General features: G+C 39.9%; 1 protein-coding gene across 3 annotated transcripts in view; it reads right to left on the bottom strand.

Annotated features, from left to right (window-relative positions):
• LOC138196608 (roundabout homolog 1-like) overlaps positions 1-11,904 on the bottom strand; it is a 92,962-nt gene extending 81,058 nt beyond the window's left edge. For 2 of the 3 annotated variants that reach the window (XM_069146835.1, XM_069146834.1), the window contains exons 1-3: positions 11,663-11,904; positions 6,264-6,392; positions 4,594-4,686 (exon numbers count right to left, since the gene is read on the bottom strand). In XM_069146835.1, coding sequence (XP_069002936.1) covers positions 4,594-4,686; positions 6,264-6,348 — 178 coding nt within the window. In that variant the 5' untranslated portion in view covers positions 6,349-6,392; positions 11,663-11,904. Of the gene's footprint in view, positions 1-279; positions 830-4,593; positions 4,687-6,263; positions 6,393-11,662 lie in introns of those variants that run through there. The other variant, XM_069146836.1, reaches the window with a different exon arrangement.
• Positions 11,905-12,155: the final 251 nt, after the last annotated feature.

Raw genomic sequence — 12,155 nt, 5'->3', positions numbered from 1 at the left:
GTAAAGGGATATACTGTAGATAGATGGGGCTCTTTCAGCAGCATGCAGCATGGGTCAGGGGCCACATTTTGGTACTGCAGCCTACAAGGAGAAAAGGTAGCCCAAATACCCGCAGAGTGCTGTGACAGATCAAACTTAGAAAATTCATCATGCTCTCTCACTTCTCTTTCAGTTCCACCATCACTGTTAATATTTCTCTTTCGGCATACACGTGTAGCCCATTGGAAACGTCCCTTCCCCAGAACATATATGAAAAAACAGGCAATAAGGAACTCATACCTGAACAAATCTTTAGCAATGCCAGTAGACAGTAAATTCCAGTGAAACCGGCAGGCATCTCTAAGAGCAGCTGGAAACGGTGTTAATCCAGTTAGAATATGTGTTTTGCTTCTTCTTTTTTTTTCTATTTCATCTAAATGAGAACTTCAGCAGCAGAGCCGATGACGGGCATCAGGGTGGAGGAGAGTTCCTGAACTCCGCAGTGACACAGATAATAATGTTCAGAACTGCTCCTCGGAGAGTGAATTTCTCTTGGAGTCAAAGTTCAGATCAATCGGAGACATCGTTGCGGGTAAATAATCCACTCAACACCACTTGGATTTCCTCCACTCCCCCTGCCGAACTCCTCACTTCCAAGCGCAGAGAACTTCGCGGAATTCATCGGTGAATCTATTAAAGTTCCACTTCAGAGGAAGATTTCCGCGGCTGAGCCAGAGAGCGAGGGTCGAAAAGCAACGGAGGCGTCCGGTTGCAGTCACTTTAATGGTTTAAATGTGTAGGGTTACCCCGGTTTCGTGGGTCTGGCGCTGGTTGGATGAGGCGCCGTGCGTCTCTGCGCGCAGAGCTGCTTTGGCTTCCCTACCCAGTCAGAGGCTTTTTTTCTGTTGTGCAGAGAAGATTCCTGCGAGTCAGGCACCATTTAACCGCATGAGGATGCATTCACAGTGAAAGGCTCCGCTTGGCTTCTGTATCAAGCTCGTCCCTTATGAAAATGAGGCAGCCTAATAAATGTTAGAATCTCATTAAAATACCTTAAAAAAAAAAATAACAGGACCAGACAACGTGCCAGGCTATTTCTAAATCAAGCTGCCTTTAGTTTAATGAATGTCAGCAGCCTGTGGTAGACTAAGAATTAAAGGCCTTGTTTTAAGTGTCCATCATGATCATATATGTTAAGAAGAGCCTTTAATGAAATGCAGATTCGCAAACTAAAACATACTAAATATTTTACAGTGTGTCTACTGCTGAAAGGGAACATAAAATGACCTTGATGAATGATTTATACTATTTGTATCTCTCTATCAAGAGGGACGTCCAGTATCTCCTTATCAGAACCAAAGGGGGCCAGCTCAGGAAGCGCACACACAGACACACGCGCGCGCGCACACACACACACACACACACACACACACACACACACACACACACACAACACGGGGCTCTTAATGAGCCAGTGAAATGTGCCTTCATCTATACCAAGTGGGCTGCAGCAGCATTGGGCTTCTTCAGTCGAAGACAAAAATCGATGAGGATTTCACCCGCTGACCTTTCAACATTCCACTGGGAAATTAGATGATCGTCTAAAGTGCATTAGACGTGTAATGTCTCATATATTGTGTCCTAATATCATGTTGAAGTAATAATCACATATCCTCCGTGTTAGGTTAGTTAAATTAGCCAAAATGTAAGGTGATAAAAGATTAATACAATAAACCTGATAGTTGCACTATAGTGCATCTCTAACCTGGTGAACCTCAGAGATGTCGTTGTTGTCTAAGGGGGTCAGCACTCCCTCTGCTGGCCGCACGGCTGCAGCACAGTCTTTATAATATGACTGGTAACAGCTGGTACTGATATTTCTGTGGGTTTTAGATTTTGCTTTGAGGTACATTATTGATATTTAAGGCGTTTAAGGTTTATGCTCTAATCAGAGATCTTCAAAGCCCCAGTGGATTGTAAGCAGGCAAGCTGCATGCCACTATAAAAATACACTAAGTTAAGTACATGCTTAGTTTCTACAATAAAAAAGCATGCATCTTGAAAATCCCTCCACATATCCAACTCAAATCAGCACCAGAAGACAAGAGACAATAATTATGCATTTAGACAAATTCCCGGCTCACTGACTCGCCACAGAAGAAATATAGTGATGCTTCTGGTCTTTTGAGTCACATTTAGACCAAACAAAGTTTACTTACTCAGCTCTCCCTGCCCTCTCGCCTCAAATCCTTTAATTGCCCATTGTGAACCGCTGGTGGCTCTGCTGAATGCAGGCAGCGCTCTAAGCCGAGGCATCGCAGTTGGTAAACAAACAGTAAAATATGGGAAATTACAGTCTCACGATGAAGCTTTGTCTGTCTTTATAAAACATGCGCTTTATTATTATTTTTTTCCCCATTTGTGAACACCCTCCAGTCCCCTCTGCCTTACTGCATTTTCTTCTTTCCCCCCAGTTTCTATACCCAATTTATCACATTTCCTGCAACACAATGGCTCTGAAATATTTTGCAGTTGTCCATATTTCTTGGTGTTTCCCCCATTATTCATGTTTTAATCCTTTGTTTCACATTATTATTGCGTTTTCCTTCCAATTTTCCCAATGAGATCTTCCATGTAAATATTATCCTGACTGTGACTCTGCATGGCGGGCCAGTTGGCCAGGACCAAATGACAGCAGTAGTATATTGTATTGTAGAGGACAATATGATGTTGGTCATGTAATAACAGCATAATTTTTCTCATTTCATGAAATTAATAGGAATAAGCTGGCTACCATTACAACAGGGTGAAAATACCAACAACAAAAGGAATAGAGGGTTCACCAGTGGAGCTTTTGCTTTGTGCGTGTTGCCTCAACATAACAACAGGTGCAGTGTACACAGCTAAATGCAGTTTGTGAATTGTGTCATGGATTTCACAAAACTACCTCCGACACCAATATTTCCAGGAACAGATGGTAAAAAAAAAAATGGACACAAAGACGCACACGTCTTCGTGGCAACACAGCACAAAATATGGCAACGCTTTCAAGGAGTGAGTGCCAAGCGCTGGGACCTATTTATATTTATTTATTTCTCTCCAGAGTAGCTATCCAGTTGGTTCTCAGCCAGCAGGGGGGAAATAGCTCCAAAAAGCACAAAGCCAAATCCAAAGAAATATTTATGAAAAAATAAATAATTTGGAATCTCCTCAGAGCAACAGACTTGGCCAGGGTTAGTCCTCTATTAGTGACTGTTGAGCGTCCATGAAAAACACAGACAGGTTTTAGGAAATGAAATATTGTCGCCATACCTGACATCAGCATATTGGTAAAGTGGATTGTATGAACTGTGTGTGTATCAGTGGATAGTGTCTGTAACACATCACTGTCATTAGTGGCTCCTCTCAGATCATTTGGCGCGTCTAGCTCTTATTTTCCGAAATGATTCTTAACTCTTCGCCGCTCCATCTGACAGCTCTTTGGCTCTTTCATTTTCTTGTCTATATCTCTGCTTATTTGTCAGCGCCTCTCACTGCGTAGCGCTGCAGTTGCTCAGGTTCATACGGAGTACATCAGCAAAATGAGAGGCAGCCATCGTCTTCACCTTTCACATCGCAGGCAGAAAAGCTGATGCAATAACCGCGCCTTCTGTTTTTTCCTCAGTTTCCCTCCAAATTGGTGACCACCTGGATGTTCTTATCAGTCTTTAAGATTTAGACATGCTTTCAACTTTGCACAATCTCACTGTCATATTTGTGTTTATTCCTTCAGTGCATGGGCCACAAAGAGTTTAAATATTAAAAAAAACAGGTTTTTTTTGTTTTTTTTTTATCTTGATAGAGTAAACAAACAGATCAAGAATTTCATTTTTAACCACTAGCACTACATATCCAACATTAAAAGAAAAAGATTAGAAGATGAGATTCAATAATAGAATAAAAAATATATTTCTTATGCTCATAAAAAGATTTTAAAAAATATTGTCGTATTTGTGTTGGTTTAAAATTGCTTCAGGAGTCAGAAAGACTGCAGCATTTGAGTCAATTTGTTGTCATCTTCCAAAACCGCAGAGGCTAATGGGCCAGAGGAACTCTTTAAATGTTAAGCTTTGTGATACCTCAGTGCATCCGATGTCAGAGCCCTCACCATAAAATGTCAAAGCAAAGGGAGAGGGGATCAAATTGTGTTGGCTTTGGACACAGCACTTGCAGCGTGCAGCTGCTGAACTGGCATTAAGTGGCATTAGAGTCTTTGTCAGCAAAAGGAAATGTAGCACTCTTCCTGGGAAATGGGTTCAATATTCTATCGTTCAAGGGACAAGTACAGAATCAGCACAACCTGGCGCATCACTCCACCGACAGCTGGCTTTGTCCGGGCTTATCTCAGACATTTTCTTTAAAGCCGTTTGACAAAATAAAAGCGAGGCAACTTAAAGCAGTGTTGGCTACAACAAATCCAGCAAAATCCAAACGCAAAAACAGGACAACAAGTGAGTAAACTGTTTGCATGTACTCCTCAGGAAGTAACGTGCAAGTTCGGGATGATTACCACTGCATTAACAAAAGCATTCTGCACATGGTCTACACTAATCATTAGTGTTTAATGGGCCGTACCTTTGTATCCAAAGCTGTTGTCTTGTTCAGGTTCTGCTTCAGATGCAGGTGGTTGGGTGATGGCCTCACGTCCTCCTCTATGTTTGTCTGTATCTGTTTGTATGAAAACAACAACAGCGAGTTCAAACATACAGCATTGTGTAGCTTACAATGTGGACTTTTTTCTGTTAGCAGGAAACTAAATGGATATGACAAAAAGTGTTTCAAAAACCATAACGTAACGAGTTAAGTTTATACTGCCTAAATACACTCTATTACTCTCATATATAATCTCTGTGAATATAGCCTTAATTTCCAACAAAACAGTTTTGTGAACTTTTTCTGACATTGTAAAGAAATGACTGAATTTTTATTCAGATGATGACTCATCAAGTTGAAGTTAATAAATAGATGAACTTAAAGAGATATCTCCCTTGCCACTAGATGAATACATTTTGCTCTGGAAGCATATTTTAGAAGTGATGTGTAATCTAATTTAATTATGCAGTCTCACAAAGGTAAAGTGTGTGAACGCCCTAATGTCTTAGTCACAAGAGGAATATGAGCTCATCTGTGTAAGCACAAACTAAATCTAAAGAGACATGCATTTAAAAATACACACTGCTGATGGAAATGTAGCTCAGTAACCAAAGAATATTTTGCATAGCTTCCTTAAATACTGACATTAATGATGATAAGAAAATAAATCATGTTAATACATTGATTGCTTACATGCACCAACCATAAAGTTCCCATTGATTTACCCATAATTTATACACTGGCTGTCAAAATAACTGGTTAGGCAGTGATATGGTGTATAGTCATGGACGTTGCCTGAAAATGTACCACTAGAGGGTGCCACCACTTTACCATGTGTTTGGAGTTAAAGGCATGAAGCAGAAACAAAGGCAGAATTGTAATTGTTAGTTTTTATTACTGCCATGTTATGGAGTATAAGTTTAAAAAAACAATGTCCAGAAATACAAATACAGACCTTTCAGAAGTGTTCTATCAAAGTTTAGTGACTATATAACTGTTTACAATGTGTCCAGTGCAGAAGACAAGGTCATTATTTGAATCAAAGCCACTTGAAATCTGAAAAAAATAAACTAAAACTATAATTGAATAAATAGTATTAGCAGTAATGACTTATATTGTAAAGTTTATTTGATCTCATTTCAAATAAATGAAAGAATAAACAAAACCAAAAAAAACATTATTACACCCAAAGGCAATTCAAGGTTCATAGTCAATGTCTCACAATTCACAGAACATAATGCAAAATAAAATGTTTGGTGTAAATAAGAAAGTAGGGGTTTTTTGTGTTTGTTTTTTTAATATATAGTTTTCTAGAATTATCAAATTCCCATTAAAGTTCACTGTTCCAGTGCACTGATGTCAGTGTTGACAATAAACTTTGAAATATCCTCCCTCTATTGCATATCTTTGTTACAAGTGTCAAAAGTGTTTGATAAACACATTTCAAGGATCATTGCTCTCTCCGTATCACTCTATATGCCCTATTTTACAAACAGTGTACGAATACTTGAAGTATTGTCTTCAAGTTTTCTGCCACAAGGGGACAGCATTTCTGCACCTTACAAGGTGCTGAAGTTCTGCTATGAAGATAATGCTGGCAAATTCTGTAGATTTCTCTTCATCTTTCTCTCAACCACACAAGAGATTCTCACCTGGCAACATGTCCATGGCCTGGCCCTGCTGCAGCAGGGTGACACAGAGCAGGCTGATGAGAAAGAATGTTTGAATAGCCAGCATAGTCCCAAATGGTGCAGTGTGCTTTCAGGAAGGCTTTGATGAATCTGTGACAAAGAGACATGAGAACTTGTTGTTAATGTGTTGTAAGGACATCACGTGTACTGAACAGAATTAGGGACAAGCTGCAGGAATGACTGTGCTCCAACGTTAGTCAGACAGCAACATGGTTTGATTTTTACTTTGGTTTCATGTGTCTCAAATCATTTCCTTAAGTATTATTATCACTTATTTAGAATTCCTCTCACACACCCATATCACACATACTCCTTGTCCACCATCTACCCTGCTGGCAAGTTTGTACGGGCAAGTTTTTGTGTGAAACTCCACTATAAAGAAGTGAGGCAGACAGATGGACTTTCCTCTGAAACCCACCCAGCATGCAGCAAAACTCCGGGTCTGCCCGTTTCAGCCTCATCCAATCCACACTTAGCGAGGGAATGCAGATTGCTCTGGTTGCTTTTCCATTCTTATTCCAACACATGAGTGAGCATCTTAAATATGCTTTCTATGTGCTTTGTGCAAAAACTGAGTGCCAGTATGCTATGTGTTCAAGCGCTCCATCAAAATGTCATGTGCTCATACATAATCCAAGTCAAACACCACACAAACATTGCTCCCATTTACCTGCTGCACAACCCATCCTGAACCCCCCCAAACAAATACATATCCTCACACACACACAACATAAAATGCACCCTTGTTCTCAAGTGGGTATGGTGATGAGACACTATGACAGCGCTAGGCAAGAAGGAAAAAAAAAAAAGGAAGTCAGTTCTACTGATCAGCCATCTGTGGTACAAACAGCTTTGTAACTCATCCTAGCTGTCTGATGGACAGCCAGATTCCTGGGAAGCCTTGGCACCCTGCGGCCACCAACTCCATGCACCACTTTAATTGTTCTGGAGAAACACACACCCCCAGCCAACACTATAAATCTGCCAAACCTTGAGCAAAAAGTGAAAGTACTGTGCACATAGTGATGAAAAGATATATGAAATAGGAGAAAGGGGTTCTGTACATGTTCAATGTTTTGGGTTTGGTTTGTGTCATTTTCATTAATGGCGGCTGATGGGGATTCAATCTTTCATTAATTATCTAAAATTATCTAATTGAAAAATTCTAGTTTACACATAATTACAAATTGGACTGTTTGTTTAAATCATATATCTCAATGTTAGCTGACTTTATTTAAAACCTGGAAAAACAAGGCATGCAGAGCTATTTACTGTAATTATTTTATTTTTTTATTTTGAAGACCATTACATACAGATTATGTTTGAGTTGTAATCCACTTGTAGATATGAAGGTCTTAAATTTAATTGTATAAAGGTATGTCAATTAGTACTGTCTAGCCTACTTTTAATATCGAGGGATAGCAATGATGGTCTGTTGGTCAGTCAGTTGACCACTTTGGACCAAATATCGAGGCTAACCATTAGATGGATTGTGCAGACATTCAGAGTCATAAGAGTGTGAATCTCAATGACTTTGGTGTTCTCTTAACTTTTCCCTTGGTACCACTATGAGGTTGAGATTATTCATTTCCATTAAATGCCTGAACAACTATTGAATGGACTGCCACTAAATGAAAAGAGGATCAGCTCTAATGACTTTGGTGCTCCCTGACTTTTCATCCACTGAAGTGCCAAGAACAGGTCAAAGTTTTGGCTTATCAAGTGAAAAAGCTCAGTATTAACTGGATTTACACACACATTTAAGTTTTCATTCAGTGAGATGAACCCCCTCTGATTCTTCCTCTAGTGTCACTATTTGTGCTTTTGAGTGTCTCAAAAACGACTAGACTGCCATGAAATTTGGTTCAGACATCCGCATCACCTCCAGGATTAATTAATACATTTTTCAATCTCTTAAAACTTAATCTAGCAACATTATCAGGTCCAAATGTATTCAATAGCCTACATTGTTTTTTGACCAAAGGTTTACAAATGATAATCTTGTCAGCCTATTCTCTACATTGTTTAATTGCTTATTAGAAAACATTAGCATGCTAACCTAAGATTGGGAACATAGTAAACAATATACTGTCAAATATTAACATGTTAGTTTTGTGATTGTGAACACATTAGCATGCTGATGTTAGCATTTAGCTCAAAGCACCTCAGTGTGAAAGAATAGCACAACAGACCTATTGCTGTATGTTATATTGTGTGTTCTTCTCTTCTTTCTTATGGTGTGGGTTTGGCATAATTCTATAAACTGTATCACAGTAATGACAACAACAACAAAAACTTCAAAACTATCCTGGTTTGACTGATTACATTTGATATAGATTTTAGTCTTCTGCATGTCTAGTAAAGATGCTGATGCTTCAAAAGCTACCAGAAACACTAACACTCCAAAGTAATATAATATTCAATATGAATAACATTCAGATTGAAATCTGCTGTTACAAACACAGGGATACAGTGTATTACAAACATAATGAGTGAGGAAGATTGCATTTTGTGGAGCGCTGAATATTAAATGTGGGTGGGAATAATGAGATTATTGCAGAAAGTGGATTTAAAGGGGGGGGGGGAACACAATACATCCACAATGTAATTCAAAAATATGCCAGTGGAGAAAAAATTATGAGTCAAAGAGAAAAAGCACATGAGCATATACATAATAAGATGATAACCCCTATGAAAACTATGAAGTCTAGTATACAATGAAAAGACTGAGTGGGACAGTCCTAGCTGAAACAAAAACATCAAGGTCAGGCTTGCACAATGTAAAGATTAGCAGTGCGTTTAGACAGTTTAGTGTCGTACTTTTTCCATTTAACTTTTCCCCCACCCTCTCATTAACATAAAGGCAATAACCTGCACCCACCACGTGAGTACATCGTACTGTGCCATATATCCTCGTGCACTCGCAGCCAACATTGGCAAAGCTGTCCTTATACTGAAGGACATGACAACAAGATATCTGCGGCTGCTCAGGCTCAGAGCTAATGGGGAAGAGTGTGCAGTTCAAAGGAGATGACGACTACTGATGTCCCCTTCCTTCTTCTGTCTGCCGGGGGAATAATCACACTTCACCATCTAACATATTGTCAATAACATAGACTTGAACTCCCCCACCCTCCCACCCCCCACCGCCCCCACATCCTCCTCCTCCAGCAGACATATCACATACTGTAGAGAGCACTGGAGCGTGAAAGGAATCAGTTTTCAGCACACCTTCCCACCTCACCCCCTCCACTCGCATACACACACACACACACACACACACACACACACACACACACACACACACACACACACTTCCACTCCCACTCCCATCTTTTCACCCTCCTAAATTTAATCCCATGTATTCAAAGAGACAGACATGAGCAATGCAATCTGTTACCAAGTGTATCATGTCAAAAGGTGCAAGTGAAGACACTACATTGTAAATCTGTCAAGAGGCATGTTTAATAGGGACACAAATTGCAAGGAGAAGCGGATATAATTCAACACACCTGTAGCATTCACAGGAATATAATTCTGGTGTACCTGGTGTGGGGGATTATTTCATGCTTCAGGCAAATATGTTTTGTCATTGAACTGCAAATGGCTATTTTTACACATGGTCAGGTTTACGGCCAAGCATATTTCAATCTGGATGCATCTCTATGTGATCAGCAGCCCTGTAGTAGAACACCACTGGGGTGCTACGGTAAGTGAAAGCAGGGGGCGCAGCCAGGAACTATGATTCACTGACAATTTTGGAGTCTAAATCAAGGCCACAGTGGGAGGCATGTGAAGGAAGAGGCTCGCGCTATTAAGACAGACAGGCTGTGATATTTGATGCGCACACAACACACAACCCACCTGCATACATTACTGTCAGTCAGGTAAAGTCGTACATCACATGCTTTTATATTACCCAAGGCTCGCCGACTTCTCGTGGAAAAAGACTGAGGAGTTCTGAGGAGTTCTTATCAACACCTGGCAGTTATCGCTGACATATGGCTGCATCGTTTGGGGGAGAATGGATGAGGAGGCAAATACAGGCTTTCATTGCTGCCACTATAATGCATTAGGGGAGCTATCAGACCAAGACAAAGGATATTAAAAGTATGAGAGGAAATGTCTGGAGCTCAGTCAGGGTTCGTAGTTCCAAGTCAGCTGAGTAGGCACTGTGGAGCAGAAGAACTAGCCTTGTGAATAACAGATGATCTCACGGACGAACCACGAAGGGCCGTGACCTATGACCCCGGGAGATGAATGACCCTAGTATGTCTGGATCAAGACCTTTGACAGCTGAATGTGCTGCCATTTGAACTTTTCTATCTGCAAATAATGAAGGAAACATACAGTATGTTTGCATTGTGTATTATTAGCAGTATTCATGCGATCAAGAGAAAATACTGATGAAAACTCAAATGACAACAAAGCAGCGAGTCTACTGCAGCAAACCATTGTTTGTTCCCCTCCTTGATAAACACCTCAGGCCCAGCTGAAGGCATTCACAGAGTGAGAGATTTGGCAGGGAATGAATACACTAATTCCATTCAATATGGTGATTGTTGAGTCTCAGTCAGTGTACAGTACTGTAGGATGCTCATTATGCCTCCTCACTGCTTAGCTTCATTAGGCCAGGAAAGCCAATTAAGAGTGACTTATGTTTACTGCGATGTTGAGATGATAGTACAGCCAAATAAGATGTGAGTTTGAATTTATTTGAATGTAAATTGAGCAACTGTTACTTGCACATATTCATAACTGAATTAGTCCAGTGTTTTCAAACCCACCAAAGGATTTTCAGAATTAGAAACCAGAGGGAAAAAAAAGAATGCACGAGTAGAATAGGAACAGAGAGACCTTGATTTTGTAGGATTGCAAATGGTTTAGCATTTCAAAATATTGTTTGGGAAATGCAATCTTAATATACGGTTATATAGATTTAATAGTTGGATACAATATTTGTTTCCACACCAATATAATCACTCAGGATTATAGTTGCCTGAGCTCCTATTATTTAGCAAAAGTGCGAAGTTATGATTCACCTATTAACACATAAAGTGCAGCACAAATTCTGCAATCCTTTAATGAAGCAGAATTCTCTTCTAAGTTCTCGTCAATTAAAGTAAATGTATATAAATATAAATATAGATTTGCATTATTGCCTGCATGCACAACAATTTGTGAGCCACAGATAACTTTCAGCACTACAGCACGTGGACAGCAACTGCTCTAATAAGAATCAATGGGCAGGGAAAGCATCCAATTCCCTCTGAAGCCACCTATGCCAAAAACATGCGCACTCACAGCAGTGATATTACTAAACCATGCCACACTAATATGAGTACAACTTTACAACTTACCCCTCCAGGTTATTCCTTCAGTATTACTGTTCCATGTTCTCTTGTAAAGCCAAAATCTCTGCCACTGTTCGTTTCTGAGGCATCCAAGTAACCCAACAATGAAAGCAGAAAGAGAAAGGAAAACTAAGACACGTTGTAGACCTGTAAAAGAAAAAAAAAAGGAAAAAAGAAAAAGGGGAGGGGTGTGGGGTCAAAAGAAGGAGCCTATGCTGGAGGAAGAGCCTAAATAATCCATCTGTGATCCTGGAGAAGCTATCAGATGGGGTGCATACAAATCACAAACCTACCTCTGCAGCAACCTCGGTCCAATATCCTCAGGGTCCTAAGGCTACACTCCGACAGCTTACGTTTACAGATTAAGACTGGCATCTCACGCGTTGAAGGACATGAGGAAATTCTGAATTTCAACAGTTAGATAATCAATTAAATTTTATTCTCGCAAATTCTTAAAAAAGAAGAGAATGTTTTTTTTTTTCTGGTTTTCCAATTTGTC

This window comes from Embiotoca jacksoni, unplaced genomic scaffold, assembly GCF_022577435.1.
Source record: "Embiotoca jacksoni isolate LCO1_2020_lvr unplaced genomic scaffold, fEmbJac1.0.p SCAF_13, whole genome shotgun sequence".
NCBI classification, from domain to species: domain Eukaryota; kingdom Metazoa; phylum Chordata; class Actinopteri; family Embiotocidae; genus Embiotoca; species Embiotoca jacksoni.
This window is presented reverse-complemented; position numbering and strand designations above follow the sequence as displayed.